At 44.0% G+C, this 27673-nt stretch overlaps 2 protein-coding genes and 1 long non-coding RNA gene across 11 annotated transcripts in view; 1 reads left to right on the top strand and 2 right to left on the bottom strand.

Annotated features, from left to right (window-relative positions):
- The window catches only part of LOC119969532 (double-stranded RNA-binding protein Staufen homolog 1-like), a 60710-nt gene extending 55644 nt beyond the window's left edge, over nt 1-5066 (bottom strand). For 2 of the 6 annotated variants that reach the window (XM_038803251.1, XM_038803255.1), the window contains exon 1: nt 4856-5066. The gene's annotated coding sequence lies outside the window, so the exon portion shown is untranslated. Of the gene's footprint in view, nt 1-2621; nt 2665-4855 lie in introns of all 6 variants that reach the window. The other 4 variants (XM_038803254.1, XM_038803256.1, XM_038803252.1 and 1 more) reach the window with 3 other exon arrangements.
- A 40-nt stretch (nt 5067-5106) lies between these two features.
- On the top strand, nt 5107-10977 carry LOC119969533. Its single transcript, XR_005461392.1, has 2 exons — nt 5107-5553; nt 10264-10977. It is a non-coding gene; the product is annotated as an uncharacterized LOC119969533 (long non-coding RNA).
- Nucleotides 10978-11869: 892 nt separating this feature from the next.
- The window catches only part of cse1l (CSE1 chromosome segregation 1-like (yeast)), a 70576-nt gene continuing 54772 nt past the window's right edge, over nt 11870-27673 (bottom strand). For all 4 annotated transcript variants that reach the window (XM_038803247.1, XM_038803246.1, XM_038803249.1 and 1 more), the window contains exons 20-25: nt 26316-26413; nt 26139-26224; nt 25779-25860; nt 19721-19867; nt 13767-13998; nt 11870-12276 (exon numbers count right to left, since the gene is read on the bottom strand). In XM_038803247.1, the coding sequence (XP_038659175.1) occupies nt 12187-12276; nt 13767-13998; nt 19721-19867; nt 25779-25860; nt 26139-26224; nt 26316-26413 (735 nt within the window). In that variant the 3' untranslated portion in view covers nt 11870-12186. The remainder of the gene's footprint in view (nt 12277-13766; nt 13999-19720; nt 19868-25778; nt 25861-26138; nt 26225-26315; nt 26414-27673) is intronic.

The following is a 27673-nucleotide window of genomic DNA, read 5'->3' as shown; positions in this document are numbered from 1 at the left end:
GGCGGTCTGCTGTAATGGGAGAGTCTAGGACCAGAGGGAATAACCTCATGAGTAAGGAGTCATCAATTTAAAATGGAGATTAAGAGGAATTTCTTCTGAGGGGTATCAGATTATTCGGAAGGACAGGCAGGAGGATAAGGGAGGCGGTATAGCACAGATATTTAAGGATGACACGAGGGCGGTAGTGAGAGATTGTACAGGTTCCATAGGGAAAAAGGTTGAATCCATTTGGGTGGAAATTAGAAACAGTGAGGAGAAAGGTCACTGATGGGCGTAGTGTCTAGGCCATAATATAACACCCATGGTGGGACGGGAAATAAACAAAGAAATAACTGATGCATGTAAAAATGGTACAGCAATTATCATGGAGGATTTTAATCTACATGTGGATTGGTCAAACCACAAAGATAGGTCAGGGCAGCCTTGAAGAGAAGTTCATAGAGTGCACCTAGAAACTATCATTGTCACTAAGGAGGTAGTGTAGGGCAAACTAATGGGGCTAAAAGTAGGCAAGTCTCCTGGCCCTGATGGAATGCATCCCAGGTTACGAAAAGAATTGGAGGGGGAAATAGCAAATGCGCTTATGGTAATTTACCAAAATTCGCTTGACTCTGGGGCGGTTCAGTCAGATTGGAAAACAGCAAATGTGACGCCACTGTTTAAAAAAGGAGGTAGAGAAAAGGCAGCTAACTACAGTAATAATAATCTTTTATTGTCACAAGTAGGCTAACATTAACACTGCAACAAGTTACGGTGAAAAGCCCCTAGTCCAGCCACATTCCAGCCCCTTTTCAGGTACACAGAGTGAGAATTCAGAATGTGCAAACAGCACGTCTTTTGGGACTTGTGGAAAGAAACCGGAGCACCTGGGAGAACCCCATGCAGACACAGGGAGAACGTGCTGACTCCACACAGACAGTGACCCAAGCTGGGAATCGAACCTGGGACCCCAGAGCTGTAAAGCAACAGCTCTACCCACTGTGCTGCCCATAGGCCAGTTAGCTTACTTCTGTAGTGGGGAAAGTGCATTCATCTATCATCATGGAAGAAATAGTGAGACATCTGGATAGAAATTGTCCCACTGGGCAGACGCAGCATGGGTTCATGAAAGACAAGTCATGTTCAAATAATTTGGTGGAATTTTTTTGTTTTAAATATAGGAATTGTGTTTTTTTAAATTTAGAGTACCCAATTCATTTTTTTTCCCAGTTAAGGGGCAATTTAGCGTGGCCACCTAGCTTGCAGGTCTTTTTGGGTTGTGGGGCGAAACCCACACAAACACGGGGAGACTGTGCAAACTCCACACGGACAGTGACCCAGAGCCGTGATCGAACCTGGGAACCTCGACGCAGTGAGGCCGCAGTGCTAACCCACTGCGCCACCGTGCTGCCCTTGGTAGAATTCTTTGAGGCTATTACAAGCATGGTGGACAATGGGGAACCGGTGGAAGTGTAGCATCTGGATTTCCAGAAGGTAGACAACATGGTGCCACACAAAAGGTTGCTACACTAGATAAAGGAGCATGGCGTTACGGGTAATGTATTAGCATGGACAGAGGATTGGTTAACTGACAGAAAGCAAAGAGTGAGGATGAATGGATGTTTTGCTGGTTGGCATCAGTGGCTAGTGGCGTGCCTCAGGGATCAGTGTTGGGTCCGCACTTTACATAGATAACCTGGAGTTGGGGGCCAAGTGTAATGTGTCAAAGTTCGCAGATGATACCAAGATGAGTGGTAGAGCCAAGTCTGCAGAGGGATATAGATAGTTTAAGTGAGTGGGTAAGGATCTGGCAGATGGAGTTCAATGTTGATAAATGTGACATCATCCATTTTGGTAGGAACAACAGCAAAATGGACTTTATTTAAATGGTACAAAATTGCAGCATGCTGCTGTGCAGATGGACCTGGGTGTCCTTGTGCATGAATCGCAAAAAGTTGTCTTGCAGGTGCAGCAAGTAATTAAGAAGGCAAATGGAATTTTGTCCTTCATCGCTAGAGGGATGGAATTTAAAAGCAGTTGAGGTTATGTTGCAGATGTATAGGGTGCTGGTGAGGCCACACCTGTAGTACTTACAGTCTCCTTACTTGAGAAAAGATGTACTGGGACTGGAGGGTGCACAGAGGTTCACTAGTTTGATTCCGGAGTCGAGAGGATTAGCTTATGAGGAGAGACTAAGTAGACTGGGACTATATTCTTTGGAATTTAGAAGAATGAGAGGGGATCTTATAGAACATATAAAATTATGAAGGGAAGAGATAGGATGGAAGCGTTGTTCTATCAAGGAGGTTGTTTCCACTGGCGGGTGAAGCTAGAACTAGGGGACATAGCCTCAAAATAAAGGGAAGCAGATTTAGGACCGAGTTGAGGAGGAATCTGTGGAACTGAGTCCACAAAAAGTTCAGCCATGATCTTATTGAAAGGCAGAACAGGCTTGAGGGGCCAGGTGGTGTTCTCCTGCTCCCAGTTCTGTGCATGTGAAGAAAAATCAATCACACTCAGATTTTAAGTTATTGAGCTAACATCTACTGCTTTTTGTTATGTTCCTCACTTATGCCCCCTTACCTTAATTTCCCCCCAAATACATCCATTTATGCACCTCAATTTATCGTAACTATACTTACCCATCCTTGTGATACTCCAAGTGGATCTGCACTGTATGCTCTCCTTTCGGTAATGGACACAAAAATGTTTTGTATAAATTAATGACTGCCTTTACACTCTCTCAAAACCATCAGAGGTGCCTTTTAATAGTTTTTGCCCCTCTATTTGCATGGATTATGTACATGACTTATTTGATCTCTATTCATTTACACCCAATCTCCATTATATACTCGCACTATATTTCCTCCAAAAATGTATTACAACAAATGCACTACCTTGCTCTCCTCCACATTAAACTATACCTGCCTATTCTGCTCACCACTCGATGTCCCCTCAAGTAAATAATAGTACTGTTCACTGTTTGCCAAACTTAATTTGTGTTGGTAAAAAATCGTACGGTTATATTCCCCATACCCAAGTGTAAGGCATCAGTATGAATAGAGGACAAAAGTGAATCCAAACACCGCGGCAGCCTGGTGGGGCAGTGGTTAGCACCACTGCCTCACCAGTGGTGCTAACCACTGCCTCACAACGAAGAGTACCCGGGTTCGTTCCTGGCCCCGGGTCACTGTTCATGTGGAGTTTGCACATTCTCCCCAATACCCATAATTTACTTCTTACCCCAGTGTTCAAATTCCTTTGAGACCCTGTCCAGTCCCATCTCTCTAACCTTTCCCAGCCCTACAACACATTCTTAGTCTCTTGTGCCTTGCTGGTCCCTTTGTCCACCCTTGGCAATCATGGCTTTAATCAACTCTTGTCTCGTCTCTAGAATTCTCTCCTTAAAGACACATCCGGAAATTAACCTCAGCTCATCTAATGCTTTGCTCTAGCTGATGTGTTGCTTGATGCAACTTTGCAAAGCATCTTCAGGAATTACATTAAGATTTCTACAATCATTTTCCATTTGCCTCACTCACCTCAGCCAATCCATCAAGCATTTCCTACATGGAGTTTCTGCTCTGCAATAAGTGTACACCAACAATTGGGGTATTTTGTTTGATTATTTTTCAATTTACATTAGATTACCTCAACCAACCCCTTAAGATTGTTTTAATTATGTATACATTGGTGAAATACCAAGAAACTTTAACATATTCTGACAATTAATTGCATAGTGTAGTGCCTGCACAACAATTACAAACAAATCAATTTCTAATTCACCACTGCAGAGGGGAAACAACCACCCAGGGTACACAGAAGCAGAAAATCTGAAACAAGGCTAAAATCCAACGTCACTGTCAATTTGCAAAAAAAAACCAACTGCTGACAACATAATTAGGATGTACCCATCAATGAAGAAACAGGACCACAAGCAGCTCTTTTTAAAACTAAGACACAATTTTAAGTCAGAAACAACCAGGAAATAAGAAAGTCGAACAAAAATAAGACAAGAGCTGCTTGGTCTTCGGGGGGCCTTATAGGAGGTCATGCGTGCATATGGATGATTCTAGGGACACAGGTTGGATGTCCGATGGTCTAAAGAAGTTTAACAACAACAGAAAGCAACTATGTTCCAAAATGGTCACGAACTGTATGTTTTGAATGCATAAAATTAGCCAAATAGTGACTTTGAGAACAGCTCCTTGCTGCAAAGGCTTTGGGGAATGACGACATCTGGCATGTGTGCACCTAAATATATTGGAATTATCAATCACTCAGCCTCCCCAACGAGCGGCAGGTATTGGGATGTTTTCAGCTGCACAGCGATGAATACAATGACAACGATATACAAATTTCCATCTGGGTGACAGGTTCCTCAAGGTCTTTTTTTCGTGGGGTGGGGCGGTGGTCAACACTTGTAGAGGATTTGAAAAGTTTGAAAAACCGTGTGTCGGTCGAGGTGGGAGAACAGAGGCCAGCAGGTATATTGAAGCCTGGGGTTTAGCCTGGACAGGTTTGTGAGCGCCGCATGGACAGGCAAGCAGCCGCACAGGTTGGTGCTTCATTGCGGGAGGCCCGAGCCGGGGGGGGGGGGGGGGGGGGGGACGGGACACACAAGTAGCTCGTACCAATGCGGCCTGGTCACATACCCCCGTCTCGAAGTGCAGGCCTTCCCCCACCCACCCACCCACCCAAAACCTCCCGCCCCGCAGCCGGACATTCTCGCCGGTGGAAAGTTGTGGGACAGAGCGGGCGCCGCAGCCGGTCGGTCTCATTTCTCTCCCCCGCCCCCTCCTCAAAACCACCCTCCCCCCGACACCATCACCTCTCCCCATTTCTCTCCCCCGCCCCCCCCAAAAAAAAAACTTACCTCCTTTCTTCAAAAAAAAGGGGCGGTAAACTCGAAGCCGAATTTCTGAAGAAACGAATCAATCCATTCGCTCCCGAAGCAGGAAAGAGGAGCCGCTTCCCGCTGCCGACACACGGCAAACACTAAAGAGAATCGGACGAACCGGCGGCGGAACCGACCTTAACCGCTTCACCTTCCCAGAGCGCCGCGCGGCACCGGAACTGACGTTCCCCCAGGAGCCCCGCCCCCCCAGCGCTGCCCTTTAAACCGGCGGCCAGTGCGCGCCTCCAACTCAGCTGCTCACTGGCAGCCCTGGGCATACAGGCTGGCTCCTCGTTCAGGCAACCTGCTGAAAACTGCAAAATGCAACCAACATATGTAACATCCACCCAACACACTCTTATTTGAGGCAGTCTTTATTTTTGGCGGAAAACAAATTACCCCTCCTCGGGCCACGGCGCACACGTGACTCACGCCTACCTCTGGCATTTAATTTCCTCAGGTCAGCAGCAACCAGGCAACGTTTTAATTTGATACAGGTCACCAAGAATCCCTAGATTGTCCAACCGCGCTTGACATATCGCACTGTCCTGGAAGGCGGTGCATTTGATTGCAGCAAGATCGTGCGTGCAAGGAATGAACGGGTGCCCAGATCGCTTGTTTTTAAGTAGTCGTGCCTGAGGTGATGGCCAAGACACTATTCCTTAAAACTGTGGCAGGTGAGCTTTCGCCTGAGCTGAAATATCGGTTTGAGTTCTAGTCTCCATAATACAGCAATCCCCTCAGTACGACATTGAAGTGAGAAACTGGATTGTGTCCTCAAAATACTGTAGCGATGTTTTAAATAGTTTTCTAACTCTCAGGTACATGTAACTGCAGCACTGGTCCTTATTTTTCCCATTACCATCAGGCCACATTGTAAAGTTAACTGATAAGCTACTTGTTTACATGCTTCAAATATAATTGAAAGCATACTACTAGATACTAGAAATACATACGGACTCGAAGCATTAGCTCTCCCTCTACAGATGCTGCCAGACCTACTTTTCCAGCATATTTTACTTGCAATATTGCCGAGAAGCAAATTATTTTTTGTGCACTATTGGTTTCTCGGGCGAAGGTATTTTTATGCCCAAACTACACTTCACAAATGTTCCCATTTTATCTGCCATAACTCCATCCAAGACCAGTTGGTGCACATTTCCGGGATTTACACAAATGTTCATGTAAAAATCGTTTAGGCAGAAGCACCCACTGAAAGACAGCTGGTATCAGCAAAATACAGCCTCTGGAATTTCAATGTATTTTTTCCCCCTGGATTTTAAAATAAAATTTCGGGCTGAAACCTGAACTATACTTAATGTTGTTAGTTCCATGCACCCAACATTGTTAAATAGTTTTGGGGTGGGTTCTTAAGACTAAAAAGCTGCACTAGCCTTCTCAATACGCAGACCCATCTTCTACATCATAACGGGCGGTGCTACAGACTCCAGGGTAGGCGCCATAACGGAAGGCTAGATTTCATGTTATTCATCACGCTCTATTTGTGCGTGTTTTGCAACAATTTTGAGCTTTGCAGGAAAATTTGAGAATGAATTGGCAAAATTGATGCAGACTGCCATAAGCCCCAGTATGATTCAAGAAATTTAACCTCAATTACTGCTGCTTACCATAACTCATTGTCATTCTGGATCTTGTTTGGCTTAAATATATATATATTGCCATAGACATACAGCTGGATAATAACAATGGCCTTTTCTGATCCAATTACTAGATAAGGCATCCAATTTAGTGTGATAAACTATTAAGGAAAAATACAGAATGGAAGGGTTTTCTACAGCCTATGCACAAGATCTGGGAATAAACAAAAAGTGAAATACTTGAGGAGCTTGGTTAACACTGACAAGTCTCATTCCAGTTAAAATATGGATAATATCAAGGTGTCTTGAACACAATGTTACTCTGTGTAGGTCCTTCCTCCACACTGAAAGCTGGTATCCATTATTTAGCTTGAGAGAACCCCGAGATGAGGAAGGATAGCTGTTGAAGGCATTATGTAAAGGTCAAACATGAAAACATTTGCTTAACTTGATGCCTAAATGAACAGGTGTTAACATTCCCACTCCTAACACTGAGGGGGATTCAGGACAGGGTAGTTTCCAGAGGGTGGGTAGGAGCAGGGAGCGTCACCGACATTTACAAGGAACTTATGGGTCTGAGGAGACGCAGACTGAGGAGCTGAAGCGCAACTGGGAGGAGGAGCTGGGAGGTGAGATAGAGGATGGTCTATGGGCAGACGCATTAAGTAGTCAACGCGTCCGCAACATGTGCCAGACTCAGCCTGATACAATTTAAGGTTATTCACCAGGCTCACATGACAATGGCCCAGATGAGCAGATTCTTTGGGATTGAGGACAGGTGCGCAAAATGTGCGGGATGACTGGCAAACCATGTCCACGTTTTGGACATGTCCAAAGCTTAGGGGATTTTGGCAGGGATTTGCGGACGTCATGTCCACGGTGTTAAAGACAAGGGTGGCGCTGAGTCCAGAGGTGGCGATTTTCAGGATGTCAGAAGACCTGGGAATCCAGGAGAAAGAGGCAGACGTTCTGGCCTTTACTTCCCTGGTAGGCCAGAGGCAGATACTATTAGCATTGAGGGACTCAAAGCCGCCAAAGTCGGAGACCTATCGGACATGGCTAGCTTTCTCTGTTTGGAGAAAATCAAGTTCGCCTTGCGAGGGTCACAGTTAGGTTTCACCTGGAGGTGGCAACCATTCATCGACTTCTTTGCGGAAAATTAATCGTCAGCAGACGGGGACTAGGGGCCGAGGGAGTAGTTTAGAGTAGGGGGTCAACAAGGGTGGGACCTATACGAGAGGTAAATGGCTTTTGCACTATGTTTATGATTTCATGTATATTGTTTATTTTGTTGTTGTTACTATACCGAAAATACCTCAATAAAATGTTTATTAAAAAAACAACTAAAAAAACTTGATGCCTAAATTGCAGAGTCAATCAATTACCCCTGAAATTCTGCACGACAAATGTAGAATCAACCTTCAATATGGGGTATGTCGATGCAGTTGTTGGGAGAAAAATGGCAATACGTTCAGACATTTCATGATGAGTTCTGCTGATGACCATGTTGCTCACTACGAATATCTGGTATATACTGTCAGGTAGCAAGTTTCAGTTGTCCGATGACAAACTACAGACAAATTTTCCTTTAGAAAGCCGGGCAAGGGTCTGTTTGGCATTGGTGTGGCACAAGTTGGAAACCAAGCCAATTATCTATGGCAGGTTGTGAGCTATTCTTGAGCTATACAGATTTGCACTATTAACAGCCAGTCAGCCTGATGGAGAATTAAGAATTATTAGGAACTGGCATTTAACGCACCTCGGATTCTTTAGAAAAATATCTCATAGATGGTATTTGTTCTACCTAAATAAGCAGCAGGAAGCTAACTAATTTTCATGGCTGTCAAATTCCACCAGGACATTTGCACATCTAAATATTGGATAAAGTTAAGGTAATTGGCCCTGTCTCCTTCAGATGACAGTCTGCACTTAGAACCAGAAAAACAGACATGCCACCTGTCAGATTTAGACTCCAACTTGGCGTTTCTGCATGTTAAGACACCAAGTTGACTAAATATACCATTTGTCAGCAAATTTCCATGGGCATTTGGCAGGTGTTTGCCCTATATAGAAAAAGCAGAGCTGCCTTAATAGCTTTGAATGAAAATCTCTGATCCACATACACAAACAAAATCCCAAATTTGATTCCGAGGTCAATATTGAGCTAGCTCGGGCAATTTCAGGCAGCACGGTAGCCCAGTGGGTTGCACTGATGCTTCACATCTCCAGGGTCCCTGGTTTGATTCCCGGCTTGGGTCACTATCTGTGTGGAGTCTGCACGTTCTCCCACGTGTCTGCGTGGGTTTCCTCCGGGTGCTCCCGTTTCCTCCCACAATCCTGAAAGACGTGTTGTTAGATAATTTGGACATTCTGAATTCTCCCTCAGGTGCTGGAATGTGGCGACTAGGGGCTTTTCACAATAACTTCATTGCAGTGTGAATGTAAGCCTACTTGTGACAATAAAGATTATTAATTAGCTGCCAGAGTCATAGCACAAATGCAACAAATGACTTGAGTGTTTGAGTTAAGGTGGTGATAAAAGCACCATCTACAGCTGGTTGCTCTTATCATTTCTCTTAAGTACTCAACCCCAGTCCAACGCCGGCATCTCCACATCATTTCTCTTAAGGGTGAATTATGAATACCCAGCATGGACAGTATTAAATCTTCCTTTAATATCTATGTTATTGTCAATGTTAACAATCAATTGAATAATGCCAGAGATCAAACAAATGTTGTTTTTATGCTATGTCTATGCCATGTGATATCTGGTAAACTGCTGACTAGCTTTGGAAAAGTCACTATAGTGTTGGGCAAGAAGCTGACAATGATTAACTTTTACTCCAGTCCATTATGTCACGCCATGAAGACATGGTTTCTGTCCTATACCGGTCATCTGCTTCTGCAATATAATTCGCAATCAAAGATAATCTGTCTGTTAACTGCTCATGAAGTGCACTAAGGAATTGTATAAACTTCACCAATCTCCATTATTGGTATGTCAAACTGAACATGGCAACATGGTAAAGTAATGGATTTTCAAACCCACAACTTATCATTGAGGATACAGGAACACCACCACCTGAGAGTTCCTCTTCAAGCCACGTACCATCCAGTTCGAGAAATAAACTATTCCTTCATTCTTGCAAAATCAAAATTCTGGAACTCAACATCTCTGAGAATGTACCTGCATTACACAGACTGTAATGTTTCAAGAAGATGGTTCGCCATCACCTCAAAAGCCAACTAGAATTATCAGGAAATATTGGCCTTTCCAGTGACCCATATATCATGAAGAAATAAATAAGTTACTTCAACTCTCTCAATAACATCCCAGCTAAGGTTGATCCATGCAGCATTTAGTACTCTCTTGATGGAATTCTTGAAACAGAAGCAGAACATTCTACTTCAAATAAAATGTCTCCCCCTTCCCATCCCAGTAAGATTTTGATAGGTCAATATGGTAGATTTAAAATTAATTCACTTAGTGACCTCTCTCATATAGTCCCATTACCAATCCCTCAAAACATGTTTTATTTGTCAGTTCCAGACAAGGAAATTATTTCCATTTCTAAACAGTTGTCCACGTATGTGAGCTTACATATTCAGCATCTCGATCACTGACCTTGTTCTGAACAATATTGTAATCTGTAGCTGAGAAGTTAATAAGTGAGTGAGAAATACGTTTGAAAGTAAGTTTTATTAATTTTCGAAGTATGTTAAACTAGTAGGTTGAGCTAACATTTTTAGATTGGCCCAGTTTTGATCTGTCAAATTTGCATCAACCAGGAAATCATGGAATTTAACCATCCACTGAATGCGACGTAGAAATGACTATCACAGAGTTTGATGGCACCGTGAAGACATGAAAAAGATTATAGAAATTACACCAAAATAACATCATCTGCAAGGAATACAGGTTATATTGAAATGCAAACATCAGAGACGAAATGATGATCTAGATGAACTATATAGCCCTTTGAATCTGTCTGTCTTGTATGTAATGATTCTGATAATCTGTTTAATAGGACAAGATGAGGCCAAGTCCTGGTTTCCCCTTGTTTGAGTGGAGATTTCTTTTGTTAGTCGATGAGTACTATTCTTATAGCTAAGTATGCAGAGTTAGAATATAGATTTTATAAACCAAAGCTAAGTAGAGAAATGGACCAATACCAAAGTCCAAAAAGCAAAGTCAATTATTAAAATATCTCGATGGATATAATAAAGTTTCGAACACTCAGCTATTTCAAGAACTGTTTACAATTAAACTGCACCTCTTTCTAGGGAATATCTCAGCTACTGGAAGACAAACATTTTGGAATGCATTGACAAAAAGAACACAGATGATGAGAGTAACCAGGGGTTAACACAGAAGTCAATAGGTACAATGAAGAAATGCAATATTATAAATAGCGCTATTCTTGGATCAATTGCATCTCAAGTGATTTCTATCTTATTTTAACATGGCTATTAAACAAAGGGAAGCTATTCCAATTCTGATCACCGTGACTCCTTATTTATGAAGCTTCGTGAATAAGCTTTATCATTATCATAGGAATTGCAAAGCAAATAGAAAGTGCAAAAAGTTTGCTTTCTACCATCTTGGTAGTTGCATGGTACAAAATTGGGAGTGATTAACTAATCATGACAATTAATCTCCATCACATAGTCTGCAACAGACCCAAATATGACATGTGGAAAACATCAGTGTTGGAAAGCTTTAGGAAGCATGGATCCAAATTTGCCTGGTTTCGCCCAAAAATACCACACTTGGCATGTCTGAAATTATTCACAGCATACAAAAATGTTATTTTTGGAGAGAAATCTAATTTGCTTTTAATAAATCACCAATAAGGGAGCCTGTTTCATAATTTGACCACGTTGAAATATTGTTTGTAGATTAGTATTGAATTCGCCTCTTGAGTGCAGTGTCCTCTGGCTCCACTATTCTGAACTTGCTGAAATGATAGAGATTATGTAAACTACCTCCTCTCAACCTTCTTTTTTCCAGTGAGGTTTTATTCACTCCAGACAATTGATCCTCATAATCCTCTATCCTGAGGCAAGCTAATTTAAAGATCCTTGACCATGATTGAATACATCCATACTTCAAGACTTCATATTGCAGAATGGTAGGGCGTAGGTTTGTAAAATTGTGATATTGGTCAGGTTACAAAATGAATGGAAGAATGCTTTCCAACCGTACCCGTTTTGAGAATCTTCCAGCAGGGGCCTGTAAGTCATCACTGGACATTGTGGACACAAGACTGCATCCAACCATTCTGTGGTACCCTGCACTGTCTGGACATCTGTCATCAACTTGCTCCTCACAACATTGGAAATCTGTCGTGCAATAAATCTGAAATGGGTAAAATGATGGAAGCAAATGACAAGCTGTTAATATTTTCCATTTTTATTTTACACCAGAGTAACTGTACACGGCAATGCATCTGAAGGTGCTTTATTGTTTTAGGTTTTTGCAGTCAGATTAAGAAAACATAAATAAAAGACAGAAAGGTGGATAGAAAGAGATCACAAGCATTAAGCCTACAAAGGGCTGAAATGCATTTGGGCAGAAGTCATCATAATCATCGTTGGCTGGTACTACTTCCCAGGTTTATTCCTACCACATACACAATCAAATGATGTTCACTGTGCAAGCACACATGGCAAATAGCCTTTCAAGAGTGTCCTTAATCAATTATAACAGGTTCACACCAGCTGCACGCTTGCAGCTTGAAGATAACTTTGCAGATACTGTAAAGCCTCTGCATTCAAACTTGTGCTGATCATCGATGGCACCTATAGGAGAAAAGTATTACATCATTCCCATATTATGGTACATTAAATCAATAAATACAAAAGCAGTTTCAGTTGATCCACATCATAAGCTCGTATAATTTATTGTACAGAGGACCCAATTCGCATCTTTAACACAACCTAAAAATATACTTTTCTTTCAGGAAACAATTCCATTAACTTCTGGGTGTTTCAACCGAAACAGTATTTTCTACACAACATGGCAGCAAGTATGAAATAATTTAGTAAAATTGAGCTCAATGAATGATTTATAATTGAAATCGTAATCTCAGCACCTCATCTGTATCCCAGCTAAGGAATAGTTAACCCAACAGAAACACAGTATTCAAACTGGGACCCTTCCTGGTAAATTTACTGGGCCATGGGTGGAGTGACCTTGACTGAATTCTCAAATTTCTTGGACTTCTCCAACTTTGCCCCCTCACTTTCGTTAATTCTAAAACATTTGAGTTCAGTCAGCAAAATAAGAACTAATGGTTTCTTGTGCACAACAATGTTAAGTTTAATTTTTAGGGAGTCAATTCAGTTAAACAAGATTTTTCACACTTAGTGACTTTGGTGTTAGTCTATGACAAGCTACAACAAACTATATTTGAGACTGACTGTCCGCACGTCTTGGGTAACTGTGAGGCATGTGAATTCAAGTCAGTTGTCAAATGTGGGAATCAAACCAAATAGTTTTGCTTCCAGTAATGGAATAAGTAGGACCCAAGAATTTAAATGTACCATTGTTTCATAGCAGTTTCCTAATATGATAGAGAAGTATCCCCACTGAAAAGTAGGGTCGATCGTCCTGCTCCAAGTTTAATTCTTCAGCTAAAATGGTGAACACAGAGGACAACTGTTTTACAAATATAACTTTCTTCCATAAATACTTTAGTGCCTTATAATCCAGTTTATCCAGTGAGATTTAATTTCTGTGATATGGACATGCCGGCATTGGACTGGGGTGAGCACAGTAAAAAGTCTTACAACACCAGGTTAAAGTCCAACAGGTTTGTTTAAAATACTAGTTTTCGGAGCACTGCTCCTTCCTCTGGTGATTTAATTGCCCAGGTTAGGGAGAGGTGTTCATGTAACCCAATCAATTCTGTGTTAATCACCCAAGAATAAGGGTTGATTACAATGTTCCTCATGTTGAAAACAAAAATGTGGGATCCATGAGGCATCCAATATCTATGGGTGGGATTGCCTGCCCCCACGCGCAGTGCCTTCCGGCGGCGGAGGCAGCTGGCCATTGGCCACCAGCAAGATCTTCCGGTCCCACTGATGTCTACAGATTTTCCATAATTTGCCCATCCCATTGCCGGGCACCCGCTTTCTGCCGACAGGAAAATCTAACCCTATGAAACCATGTCCTCGGCTCTGTTGCCACAGAATGACAACAAAAGCATCTTTCATCTGCTTCCATAGTTTGGACAAGTTTAATCTTGTCTAAATTGGTTTTTCCTCATTATATCTCTAATACTTACCCTGCCTGGACATGCTGTGGAGAGCTTGTGAAGGGACTGGGCCAGATGAACTCTTGGATTGCTCACTGTGGCACCAATAGGATCATGCTCCTTCTTTCCAGCAAATGCCAGCTGGGAGAAAGCTGTCTGATAACCTGGTGCATCTTCAATATCAATGAAATGTTCATCATCAGGAATACTGTCATCTTCAGGCAATTCAAATAATCCAATAAGAGCCTGGAGTAAAGGAGTCCTGTTTGAAAATAATGGATATACAAAATCAACACATTCAAATTTTGTTGTAGTCATTACTAATAATTATAACAATAATATAATCTTTATTAGTGTCACAAGTAGGTTAACATTAACACCGCAATGACGTTACTGTGAAAATGCCATTGTTGCCACACTCTGGCGCCTGTTCGGGTACACCGAGGGAGAATTCAGAATGTCCAATTTACCTAACAGCACGTCTTCAGGACTTGTGGGAGGAAACCGGAGCATCCGAAGGAAACACACGCTGACACGGGAGAACATGCAGACTCTGCACAGACAGTGACCCAAGCTGAGAATTGAAACTGGGACCCTGGCGCTGTGAAGCAACAATGCTGACCACTGTGCTACCTTGCTTAAATCTGTGAACAAAATTATTGAAGTATGCAAAAAGGAGAATTCTGAAAGAATTTGAAAGGGGAAAGGAAATAAGGGGACAGTACATTGTTCCATCCTGCACCTACACCATCCTGTCCCTCACCACTCCTGCATCTACCCCCCTCCCCTCCAAATTATACCAGTCACAGTATGTAGCATTGGAAGAAACATAGTTCCACCAATATCTCAGCCTTCCGAGATCAGTCGACAGGCTGGTCTTTACAGCAATAGTCAGGAAAGTTACATGAATTCAACATAAAATGAATAATACTCCCAGAGTACGCCACTTTTCGGGGGCCAGAGAAACGAGGAACACGGCGCCGGTCCCAATTTCCATGCGTGTCACTGGATTCTCCACCCCGGCGCTGGACCCGATTTCGGCATTGGGGTGCTGAGAATCCAGCCCTCATAACTGAAGTTTCTCATCCCTGGAAACATTCTTGAAAACTTTTCTGCACTCTCTCGAATGCATATACATCCATCTTAGTATGGTGCCAAGAACTGTATACTATATTCCAGCCGACCCCTGGCAAACACCACAAAGTCTCCTCCAACCCAAAAATTATCCATTCACTGTTATTCTCTGCATCCTATTCTTCATTCAATTTTGACTCCATGTTGCTACTGTCCCTTTTATTCCATGAGCTATAACTCTTCTCACAAGACTGTTGCGTGTAACAATATTAAATGCCTTTTGAAAGTCCATGTACACCACATCAATATTACCCTTATCGACCCTTTATGTAACCTCCTCAAAAAACTCCAGCAAGTTAATTAAATACGAGTTTCCCTTTATAAATCCATGCTGGGGCAGGGGAAGAGCGCAGTTGCAGGTGGAGGAGCTCCTGGAGGGCAACAAAGTTGCGTCCCGCTCCTCGCCGAGAACTTGCAGCCAAGCGCACAAATTCACCCCGCAACAAAAGAGTGGGGACGAAGAAAAACCCAGACTCCAAACCTCATTAAAGAGGGAGACGGGCCGAATTCAATAGAGCGAAAGCAGCTCTTCACAAGAACGAAGTGCGTTTTGGTATGCTGGACCCAGTGAAACTCTGGGTCACATACCAAGAAAGAGAATACTTCTTCACAGCCCCCGCCGAAGCAAACAAGTTTGTCGAGGAACACGGGCTGGAAAACCAGCAGCTAGGGTAGAAATAAGGGGCCCCTGGCAAGGGGCAACAACACGCCGACGGGGGGGGGGAGGGGGGGGGTGGCAACGCCAGGCCCCCCTGGTGTGCGCACCCTGAACAAAAAACAAACCACTGCCCGAGGGACCGCTTCAGGTGGTAAACAGGCCCCAGCACGAGGGAACGAGAGTAGCAGAGAAGGGAGAGCAGGCAAGAGGAGTGCAGAGTACGATGGGAGAAGAGCGGGCAGAAAACCGCAGAGGCCAGGCAAGGGAGAAGCGAGACAGTAACTCCCGAGATGGGGGCCACCACACTAGCAGGAAAGCTAGCGCCGGGGGCATGCAACAAAGCAGGGCCGCAGCGCCCCCCAACTGGGGGGGGGGCAGTCAGGAGGTGTGGGGGACCACTTAATAGGCGGGAGAGTAAACGGGGATAGGGGGAAAGAGGGACAAAGGAGGGGTATACGGGAGAGGGGGGAAAAAGGGAGAGACACAGGGAGGGAGACACCGGGGGAGGGGTGGGGGAAACAAGGCTAGAAAAGGAATAGCAATAGGGCTACAAAGTGCCACAACCAAGGGCTCGAAACAGGGAATTGCTGCAAGCACCCACCCAGTACGGTCTCTGGGCAAAGGAAGACCCCAGAGTGCAGTGAGCCGCATAGAGAGAGCAATGACAGCGGCCATCCTGGACGTCCCCCTAACAAAGGGAAACCCTGGAGGGCAGGGGCACGTCCACCAGGTAAGTATGGTTAATCCCACAAGAGCGAGGTGACAGAAGCCCCCCACCAGGATAGTCACCTGAAACGTAAGGGGACTCAATGGCCCAGTGAAAAGATCCAGAGTCCTCACCCACCTAAGAATCACGAGGGCCGACATAGTCTTCCTCCAAGGGACACACATGAGAGAGCAGGGCCAACTGCGGGTAAGAAAGGGCTGGGTGGGACAAACCTACCATTCCTGCTATAGGACAAGGGCCAGGGGGGTGGCAATACTGATCAGCAAGAGGACAATGTTTAGGGCGACAAAGACAGTTACAGACCCAGGGGGATGGTACGTCATGGTCAGCGGGCCCTGGATGGGGCACCGGTCGTACTAGTTAATGTGTGCGCACCCAACTGGGACGTCACGAGCTTCATCATGAAGACCATGGCAGAAATCCAGGACATAGCGACGCACCGACTAATCATTGGGGGGGATCTTCAACGGTGTACAGGATCCAACGGCAGACAGATCAAACCCCAAAACGGGGACAACCCCAGGAATGGCAAGGGCACCCAGTCACTTTATGGAACAGATAGGAGCGGTGGACCCCTGGAGGTTCACTGACCCAGGGGAGAAGGAGTTACACAACATATACACCAGAATTGACTTCTTTGTGGTGGGGAAAACAGTGCTTTCGGGGATAGACAAAATGGAGTACTCTGCAATTGTGATATCAGACCACGCTCCACATTACATGGACGTGAGGCTGGAGACGGGCAGGGCCCAATGCCCCACATGGAGGTTGGACATTACCCCACTAGCTGACAAGGCCTTCAAGGAAAAGATATTGTGGGCCATTGCAGAGTACACGGAGAACAACCAGAATGGGGAGGTCTCACCCTCCACGTTCTGGGAAGCACTAAAGGCCGTACTAACAGGGTAAATCATCGCTTTCAAAGCGTGAAGCGATAGGGAGGAAAGAGCGGCTAGGCAGCAGCTGGTCACCTCCATACTGGAGGTAGACCGCAAATACTCCGAGGCCACGACCGTAGAGCTCCTGGCGGAGAGGAAAGAGCTACAAAGGAACTTTGATCTGCTCTCCACGAGGAGAGCAGTGCACCAACTCGGCGAGGCACCTGGGACCCTATACAAACACGGAGACAAAGCAACAACCATAGGTTTACACCAGGACTGACTGACGCCACCTTCAAAAGGTGGGGGCAGGACGCAGGGATACTGACAGTCAGGGACCTATACACGGACGGCAGGATCGCAACACTGGACGGACTGACAGAGAAATTCCAGCCAGCCAGGGGGAACGAGCTACGGTACCTACAACTCAAAAACTTCCTGCGACAGGAGACAAGGACATACCCACAACCGCCACGACAGACATTACTGGAAGAGTTATTGGACGCAAGCATACTGGATAAAGGAAACTGTAGCGACATTTATGACCGACTGTTAGAAAGGGCCGACACCATACTGGACGCAACAAGGAAAAAATGGGAGGATCTGGGGATTGAAATATGGTGGGGACTCTGGAGCGAAGCACTGCACAGGGTCAACACCACCTCCACATGCGCTAGGCTCAGCCTGACGTAGCTAAAAGTGGTACATCGAGCCCACTTAACAAGAACCCATATGAGTAGGTTCTTGCTGGAGGTGGAGGATAGATGTGAACGGTGCCAAGGAGGCCCGGCCAGCCACGCCCACATGTTCTGGCCTTGCCCCAGACTTGCGGGGTACTGGACAGCCTTCTTCTAGGCAATGTCCAAAGTGGTGGGGATGAGGGTGGAGCTATGCCCGAAAGTGGCAGTCTTCGGGGTTTCAGACCAGCCAGATCTATTCCTGGGGAGGGCGGACGCCCTTGCCTCCTTGATCGCCCGTCGCAGAATCCTGTTCCAAACCCATTCGAGTATTGCCCACTGTAATTGTTTCTCCAGCACCCAAAATGTATATTTGCCTCCCCAGTCTCCACCCCCCCCCCCCCCCCCCCCCCCCCACAAACAGTCACCTACTATGTGTTGTAAATAATTTTGCCAGTTGTACAGAGTTGCTGCTGTTGAGCTGGTGCACAATACCCTACCAGTTCTTCTACTTTATTTCTTTTTTATTCTTACTTTTTTTTTGTATGTTCTCTTCTATATATGTATTTCTTATTCTGTGTACATAATGGTAAATATTCTTTGTTCAAAAACCCAATTAAAACATTTATTTAAAAAATTCACATTTTTCCATGTGACTACTACATCTATCCGAAATAAGTTTCCAGAAACTGATCCACCACTAATGTTAAATTGATTGGTTTGTAATTGCTGGGCCATCCTTCCAATCTTTTTTGAAACCGCATGCAGGTGCAGCAAAGTGCATCCCCGGCAGGATTGTCGTGGAGTAACTCGGGCGCAGAGAGCTAAGTTACTCCCTCTTTTTATAGCAGTAGTGGTCATACAGGGGAGGCTTAAAAGAACAATTTACAGGGAGCGGGTAAGTTAAAGTTCAGGGAATGGGGACCTGGGTGGGGGTTCCTCCTTCCTACCCAAGTCATGGGTACCATGTGAACCACGACCTCTGGCTGCTCATCCAGAATGTCCTGCAGCCGTTCTGTGATACCCTTGTCTACAGCCACAAAAATGCCTGTCTGTTCCCCGAGCTAACGAATCCCCCCTCACTACTGCTCTGTCCGGCTTCCTTCCCTCCTGTACAGCCAAGTCATTTGTGGTGCCACAAACCTGGCTCTGACTGCACTCCTGTGAGAACCAGCACCCTCACCAGCTTCCAAAATAAAAAAACAATTTCTGAGGAGGACCCCAGGGGCTCCTGCACTACCTGCTTGATGGTCACCCTTTTCCCCCTCTGCCTCCAGCCCCTTAAACTCTGGTGTAACCACCTGTCGGAATGTGCTATTCACGTAGCCCTCAGCCTCACAGATGCGCCAGTGACTCCAGTCCTTGCTTGAGCTCTTGAAAGCCAGTTTGTGCAACTGGCAGTACTTCCTGCCGTGAAAGAATAAAAATTATTTCCTCATGTAGGTGACCTGCCTGAATTTGGAGTGTCGCAAGACCATCCCAACTGTACAAGAGTTGTACAGTTGGATGTCTCTTCCCCCCCCCCCCCCCCCCCCCCCCGCGCCCCAAAGAAACTAATTTCAGTCTTAATCCAGTTTATTTCAGAGGCTGGCTGGCAAGTTAACAAATTCCAAACAAAGCAGAGACTCTCAAGGCAGCACGGTGACGCAGTGGTTAGCATTGCTGCCGTACGGCGCCGAGGTCCCAGGTTCGATCCCGGCTCTGGGTCACTGTCGGTGTGGAGCTTGCACATTCTCCCCGTGTTTGCGTGGATTTTGCCCCCACAACTCAAAGATGTGCAGGGTACGTGGATTGGCCACGCTAAATTGCCCCTTCATTGGAAAAAATGAATTGAATACTCTTAAAAAAAAATTATTTTTTTTTTTAAAAAGCACAGACTCTCATTCCAAAAAAACCCCACACCAACTTACCAAAGTTTAGTATAGTCGGTGTCCATCATAGAAGGACATTCTGTTAGGATCTTTGTAATGCCCACTGCACAAATTTTTTTCTCAATCTGCCCAGACACCTTCTGTACTTCTGGAACAACAATTTTTTCCAAAACCATGCCGAACATTCTGCAACAAAACAACTGCATGTCATTTCAAAATAAGACACAAGTAAAAGGTGAAGGTAAACTCAGAAGAAACAAATTAATTATTTACTTAGCAAGATATCGGTTCACAAAATTTGTATGTAGACATTATACTTGGCTGAACATATAAAACTCAGTCTTTTAAATTCAGTGAATGTGATGTTGCTGGAAAGGCCTCCATTTATTGCCGATCCATTCCACTTCCGAGATGATGGTGATGAACTTGTGTCATCTGTGTACTGAAGGTAATTCTAGGTAGCAAATTATAGGATTTTGATTCAACTATGAAGGAACGTTCCAAAGTCAGGATGAACTGTGGCCTTGATGGTATTCCCATGTGCCTGCTGCTATTCATTTAGATGGTAGCGATCAAAGATTTGAGAAGTGCTGGAACATGTCAAACTGGCTTTGCCCTGAATGATGTCCAATTTGTTGAGTGTTGTCAGAGCTGTACTCATCCAGGCAAGTGAGAAGCATTTCATCACATTCCTGACTTGTGCCTTGTTGATGGTGAAAAGTTGTTGCAGTCAGGAGGTGTCATTTGCTTCAGAATACCCAGCCTTGTTCTTGTAGCAACAGTATGTGTCTGGTTCAGTTCGGTTTCTAGCCAATGGTGAACCCCAAGATTTTGAAGGTGGGTAATTCAATGATAATAATACGAACATAGGAGTTAGGAGAAGTCGGCAGTTCAGCCCCTTGAGCCTGCTCCGCCACTGAATCAGATCATGGCTGATCTCTGCCTGGTCTCAAATCCACTTCCCTACATGTTCCCCATATCCATTTAACCCATTACAAAAAAAATCAGAAACATATCTATCTCCTTCTTGAAACCATTTAATGACTCAAACACAACCACACTGTGGGACAGCAAGTTCCACAAATTCATCATTCTCTCAGAGTTAATTCCTCCTCATCTCAGTTCTAAATCTACCGCCTCTCAACCTTTCTCTGTGACCTCTCATTTTAGATTGCTCCACAAGGGGGAACATTTCTACACTACTTTATCAATCCCTTTTAATATTTCATGTACCTTGATCAGATCCCCTCTCATGCTTCTAAACTTTAACAAGCATGAACCCAAACTCTTTAATCTCTCCTCGTCCGTCAATCCTTTCCTCCCCGGAATCAATCTGGTGAATCACCTCTGAACTGCTTCCAATGTCACCACATCCTTCCTCAAATGAGACGACCAAAACTGGACACAATACTCCAGATGTGGTCTCACCAACACCCTATACAATTGCAACAATACTTCTCTACCTTTATACACTTTTGCAATATATGCTAACATTCCACCTGCCTTTTTAATTACATGCTGTACTTGCATACCAACATTCTGCGATTCATGATCGAAGACACCCAGATCCCCATTAGATAATAATTTACTTTTCTATTTTTCAGCCAAAATGGATAACCTCACACTTTTACACGTTAAACTTCATCTGGAAAATTTAGCATAATCTCCCAGCCTATCTATATCCATCTTTAAAACCTTTATCTCCTCTTCACTGCCTGCTTTCCCACCTATTTTAGTACCATCTGCAAATTATGCTATGTTGCACTCTGTCCCTTCTTGGAGATCATTTATATAGATTGTAAACACTTGAGGTCCAAGGACTGATCCTTGCAGCACCCCATGAGTTACACTTCACCAGCCAGAAAAGGACCCATTCTCTGCCAGAATGCCATTGACTCTCATGGGGAGATGGCTAGACTCTTGAAGACAGTCATTGCTTGGCATTTGCAGTGCTTATATAATTTGCCACTTACCCATTCAAGCCTGAATGTTGCCCAGGTCTTGCTGCATGTGGTCATAGACTGCGTTATTAGCTGAAAAGTTGCAAGTGGAACTGAACACTGTACAATGATCAGCAATCATTCCTAATTCTGACCTTATGGCAGATGGAAGGCCATTGATGCAGCAGCGGAAAATGGTTTTGCATAGGACAATGTCCTAAGGAACCTCCGAGGCAACCATCATCTTCTGTGCTGGGATGAATCTAGCCAGTCAAGGGATTTGTCCAATTTCTATTCCAGAAGGGCTCCCTGATGCCACACTGGGTCAAATGTTGCTTCCAAGTCAATAACAGTCACTCTCACCTCATCTCTGGAATGAAGCTTGAAGTGGGAACCAACTACAGGTGATCTCTGGTTGTTAAAAGCTGATGAACTGGATATTGTTTTATTTTCCATTTTTGCCTCCAGGAATCTCAGGTGAGATTCTTCTGACTAAGAGGAGCTATTGGTGCAATTTCTTGTTGACAATAAGTGAAAAGTTAAGTTTAACACGTGGCTGCAGGAATGGTGTAGGAGGGAGGGCTTCAGGTATTTGGATAATTGGAGCGCATTCTGGGGAAGGTGGGACCTGTACAAGCAGGACGGGTTGCATCTGAACCAGAGGGGCACCAATATCCTGGGGGGGAGGTTTTCTAGTACTTTTCGGGAGGGTTTAAACTAATTTGGCAGGGGAATGGGAACCGGATCTGTAGTCCAGCAACTAAGGTAGACGATAGTCAGGATGCCAAAGCACGTAGTGATGCAGTGGGGAAGGTAACAATGACAAAGGAGAGTACTTGCAGGCAAGGAGATGGGTTGAAGTGTGTATACTTTAATGCAAGAAGCATCAGGAATAAGGTACTTAAGCATCAGGAATCAGGAACTTAAGGCATGGATCTGTACTTGGGACTACGATGTGGTGGCCATCACGGAAACTTGGATAGAAGAGGGGCAGAAATGGTTGTTGGAGGTCCCTGGTTATAGATGTTTCAACAAGATTAGGGAGGATGGTAAAAGAGGTGGGGGGGTGGCATTGTTAATTAGAGATAGTATAACAGCTGCAGAAAGGCAGTTCGAGGGGGATCTGCCTACTGAGGTAATATGGGTTGAAGTTAGAAATAGGAAAGGAGCAGTCACCTTGTTGGGAGTTTTCTATAGGCCCCCCATTAGCAGCAGAGATGTGGAGGAACAGATTGGGAAACAGATTTTGGAAAGGTGCAGAAGTCACAGGGTAGTAGCCATGGGCGACTTCAACTTCCCAAACATTGAGTGGAAACTCTTTAGATCAAATAGTTTGGATGGGGTAGTGTTTGTGCAGTGTGTCCAGGAAGCTTTTCTAACACAGTATGTAGATTGTCCGACCAGAGGGGAGGCCATATTGGATTTAGTACTTGGTAATGAACCAGGGCAGGTGATAGATTTGTTAGTGGGTGAGCATTTTGGAGGTAGTGACCACAATTCTGTGACTTTCACTTTAGTAATGGAGAGGGATAGGTGCGAGCAACAGGGCAAGGTTTATAATTGGGGGAAGGGTAAATACAATGCTGTCAGACAAGAATTGAAGTGCAGAAGTTGGGAACATAAGCTGTCAGGGAAGGACACAAGTGAAATGTGGAACTTGTTCAAGGAACAGGTACTGCGTGTCTTTGATATGTATGTCCCTGTCAGGCAGGGAAGAGATGGTCGAGTGAGGGAACCATGGTTGACAAGAGAGGTTGAATGTCTTGTTAAGAGGAAGAAGGAGACTTATGTAAGGCTGAAGAAACAAGGTTCAGACAGGGCGCTGGAGGGATACAAGATAGCCAGGAGGGAACTGAAGAAAGGGATTAGGAGAGCTAAGAGAGGGCATGAAAAATCTTTGGCGGGTAGGATCAAGGAAAACCCCAAGGCCTTTTACACATATGTGAGAAATATGAGAATGACTAGAGCAAGGGTAGGTCCGATTAAGGACAGTAGTGGGAGATTGTGTATTGAGTCTGAAGAGATAGGAGAGGTCTTGAACAAGTATTTTTCTTCAGTATTTACAAACGAGAGGGGCCATATTGTTGGAGAGGACAGCGTGAAGCAGACTGATAAGCTTGAGGAGATACTTGTCAGGAAGGAAGATGTGTTGCACGTTTTGAAAAACTTGAGGATAGACAAGTCCCCCGGGCCTGACGGAATATATCCAAGGATTCTATGGGAAGCAAGAAATGAAATTGCAGAGCCGTTGGCAATGATCTTTTCGTCCTCGCTGTCAACAGGGGTGGTACCAGAGGATTGGAGAGTGGCGAATGTCGTGCCCCTGTTCAAAAAAGGGAATAGGGATAACCCTGGGAATTACAGGCCAGTTAGTCTTACTTCGGTGGTAGGCAAAGTAATGGAAAGGGTACTGAGGGATAGGATTTCTGAGCATCTGGAAAGGCATTGCTTGATTAGGGATAGTCAGCACGGATTTGTGAGGGGTAGGTCTTGCCTTACAAGTCTTATTGAATTCTTTGAGGAGGTGACCAAGCATGTGGATGAAGGTAAAGCAGTGGATGTAGTGTACATGGATTTTAGTAAGGCATTTGATAAGGTTCCCCATGGTAGGCTTATGCAGAAAGTAAGGAGGCATGGGATAGTGGGAAATTTGGCCAGTTGGATAACAAACTGGCTAACCGATAGAAGACAGAGAGTGGTGGTGGATGGCAAATACTCAGCCTGGAGCCCAGTTATCAGTGGCGTACCGCAGGGATCAGTTCTGGGTCCTCTGCTGTTTGTGATTTTCATTAACGACTTGGATGAGGGAGTTGAAGGGTGGGTCAGTAAATTTGCAGATGATACGAAGATTGGTGGAGTTGTGGATAGTGAGGAGGGCTGTTGTCGGCTTCAAAGAGACATAGATAGAATGCAGAGCTGGGCTGAGAAGTGGCAGATGGAGTTTAACCCTGACAAGTGTGAGGTTGTCCATTTTGGAAGGACAAATCTGAATGCGGAATACAGGGTTAATGGTAGGGTTCTTGGCAATGTGGAGGAGCAGAGAGATCTTGGGGTCTATGTTCATAGTTCTTTGAAAGTTGCCACTCAAGTGGATAGAGCTGTGAAGAAGGCCTATGGTGTGCTAGCGTTCATTAGCAGAGGGATTGAATTTAAGAGCCGTGAGGTGATGATGCAGCTGTACAAAACTTTGGTCAGGCCACATTTGGAGTAGTGTGTGCAGTTCTGGTCACCTCATTTTAGGAAGGATGTGGAAGCTTTGGAAAAGGTGCAAAGGAGATTTACCAGGATGTTGCCTGGAATGGAGAGTAGGTCATACGAGGAAAGGTTGAGGGTGCTAGGCCTTTTCTCATTAGAACGGAGAAGGATGAGGGGCGACTTGATAGAGGTTTATAAGATGATCAGGGGAATAGATAGAGTAGACCGTCAGAGACTTTTTCCCCGGGTGGAACACACCATTACAAGGGGACATAAATTTAAGATAAATGGTGGAAGATATAGAGGGGATGTCAGAGGTAGGTTCTTTACCCAGAGAGTAGTGGGGGCATGGAATGCACTGCCTGTGGTAGTAGTTGAGTCGGAAAAGTTAGGGACCTTCAAGCGGCTATTGGATAGGTACTTGGATTAGGGTAGAATAATGGAGTGTAGGTTAACTTCTTAAGGGCAGCACGGTAGCATTGTGGATAGCACAATTGCTTCACAGCTCCAGGGTCCCAAGTTCGATTTCGACTTGGGTCACTGTCTGTGTGGAGTCTGCACATCCTCCCCGTGACTGCGTGGGTTTCCTCCGGGTACTCCGGTTTCCTCCCACAGTCCAAAGATGTGCAGGTTGGGTGGATTGGCCATGAAAAATTGTCCAAAATTCTATGATTAACCTAGGACAAATGTTCGGCGCAACATCGTGGGCCGAAGGGCCTGTTCTGTGCTGTATTTCTCTATCTATCTTAAGGTTTCACACCATGCCCAACTTAAATGCAAAAAAGAGGACTTCATAATGTGGCAGTTGCGAAGCAAAGACAAGGCAGGTGAAAAAGATTTTTGATATGTGCCAATAAGCAGCGAAGAGCAGCTGTTCTGCACAGCAGTAAGAAAGCTGTAACCAAAAATAAACCATTTTGAAGTTAATTTTCCTTTTCTCATTAAAGTGCCACGATACCTACTTTGGCTGTATACTGTCGAATATTTCTTGCAATGCTATTGCTCCATATTTCACAGCATAAAGGTTAATGAACACCAAGAAACCTAAGAAACAAAACAATAACACATTCAGGCAATCAATAAATTAAGATTCCCCCTCCAAATAAAAGTTAGCACCCGAGAGCACGAATAAACAGTGTCAGTGGTAAATTACAGGTTAAATTTCTTGGGTTTCCATTTGGGAATTTCCTGATCTCATGCATGAAAGCATCGAGTTGGAATTTTTAAAAAGAGGTCTGTCACTTTGCTAAAGGGAATAAAAAGTCAGACTATTTAGTAAAATGTTAATGAAGGGATTCTTCAGAAACAAAAAAAACCCTTACTTTTAACAAACTTTGTTGTTTTTGAATTTTGAAGCCGCTGGAAGAGCAAAATGAAGATCTGCTTCCGATATTGGTGCATGGCATCACTGTCAGGCGTAAAATACAAGAACAATCCATGAACACAATTTATTCAGCTATTAACATCCAAAAAACTGTAGAAAGTAGCTCTATACTTACGGAGGCATGTGCTCAATTATACTGTTAAGCAGGTAGAAACCTTGATGGTCATTTGCTTTAGATGCAATTAGCTTTTGGAAGACTCCTAGCAATCCTGGCTATGATTATAAAGAAAAACACAGCAAGTCAGGAAAAATCTACACCTAAATCGTTTTTTTCAAATTATCTGTTTAACTTCCTGCTTACTACCAGGCACCAATACTAGTCAAGAAAATGTATCTTCCAGATGCCACAATTAGTTTCACAGCTCTTCACTCTGCTTGTGACCACTCAGCATTTATGCCTTTCTCTATCAGCTTGTCTTGTACCACTGACACGTAGCTTCTTATTTTTCTCAGGTACAGTCATAAATTCATTAAATGCTTGCATTTCTATGCTTCTTTTAAAATGGTAAATATCCCACATATTGTGATTTTGATCTCAAATGTTGCAATGAGTTTGTATTTAGTGCAGGCATGTTAATCCTAGAATATGGGTAGATATTGAATGAAATGAAAAAAATGAAAATCGCTTAGTCACAAGTAGGCTTCAAATGAAGTTACTGTGAAAAGCCCCTAGTCGCCACATTCCGGTGCCTGTTCGGGGAGGCTGGTACAGGAATTGAACCGTGCTGCTGACCTGCCTTGGACTGCTTCAAAAGCCAGCGATTTAGCCCTGTGCTAAACCAGCTCCTTGGGGCCAGCATTGATGAACATTACTAGAACAGATGGTGTCATTCTTTAGGGTTTTTCTTTTCCTGACAATAAGAGAACTAATTGCATTTAATAGCACTCTACATAACTTCTAAATGCTTGCTGAAATGTAATTCTGCTATCTCAAAGAGACCAGTTGGAAATAGTTAAAGCTGTTGAATATTGTGAAGCTGCCCAACTGAGAATCCTACATTGAAGATACAGATTTGCAATTTAGCCCAAAATCCCATTCTGCAAATTATGATAATTTATTTTATACTCAACAAAAATGGGCCAAGCACAACATCAATTAATCAATACGCAGCTTCCTACCAAACTCCCAGATATAATTGGCTTTATTTTCCACCTAAGCCCATTATCATTATGCAAACTCTTCAAACAACCTTTTCTTTGAGGTGTCAAAGCTCAGGCATAGAACACATAAAATGCCTAATTCAAAACACAAAAGTTTTAATTAAACTAAATAGTCAGTACATACATTACAATAGCCAAGTTTAATTTCTGTCAACATTTCCATTGTATTATTTATAACAATTCAATGTTTTTAAAAAAAAGTAGAGTTCATTAGGAAAACTGAACTTGGGAAAACGGTCACGGTGCAAGTTAAAACAAACAGAAAAAGATGACAAGAACAAAACTGTATGAACTAAATTAGCATGTCTTTTG

This window comes from Scyliorhinus canicula, chromosome 7, assembly GCF_902713615.1.
Source record: "Scyliorhinus canicula chromosome 7, sScyCan1.1, whole genome shotgun sequence".
Classification (NCBI taxonomy): domain Eukaryota; kingdom Metazoa; phylum Chordata; class Chondrichthyes; order Carcharhiniformes; family Scyliorhinidae; genus Scyliorhinus; species Scyliorhinus canicula.
Note: the sequence above shows the minus strand (reverse complement) of the source record. Positions and strands in the feature narration are given on the sequence as shown.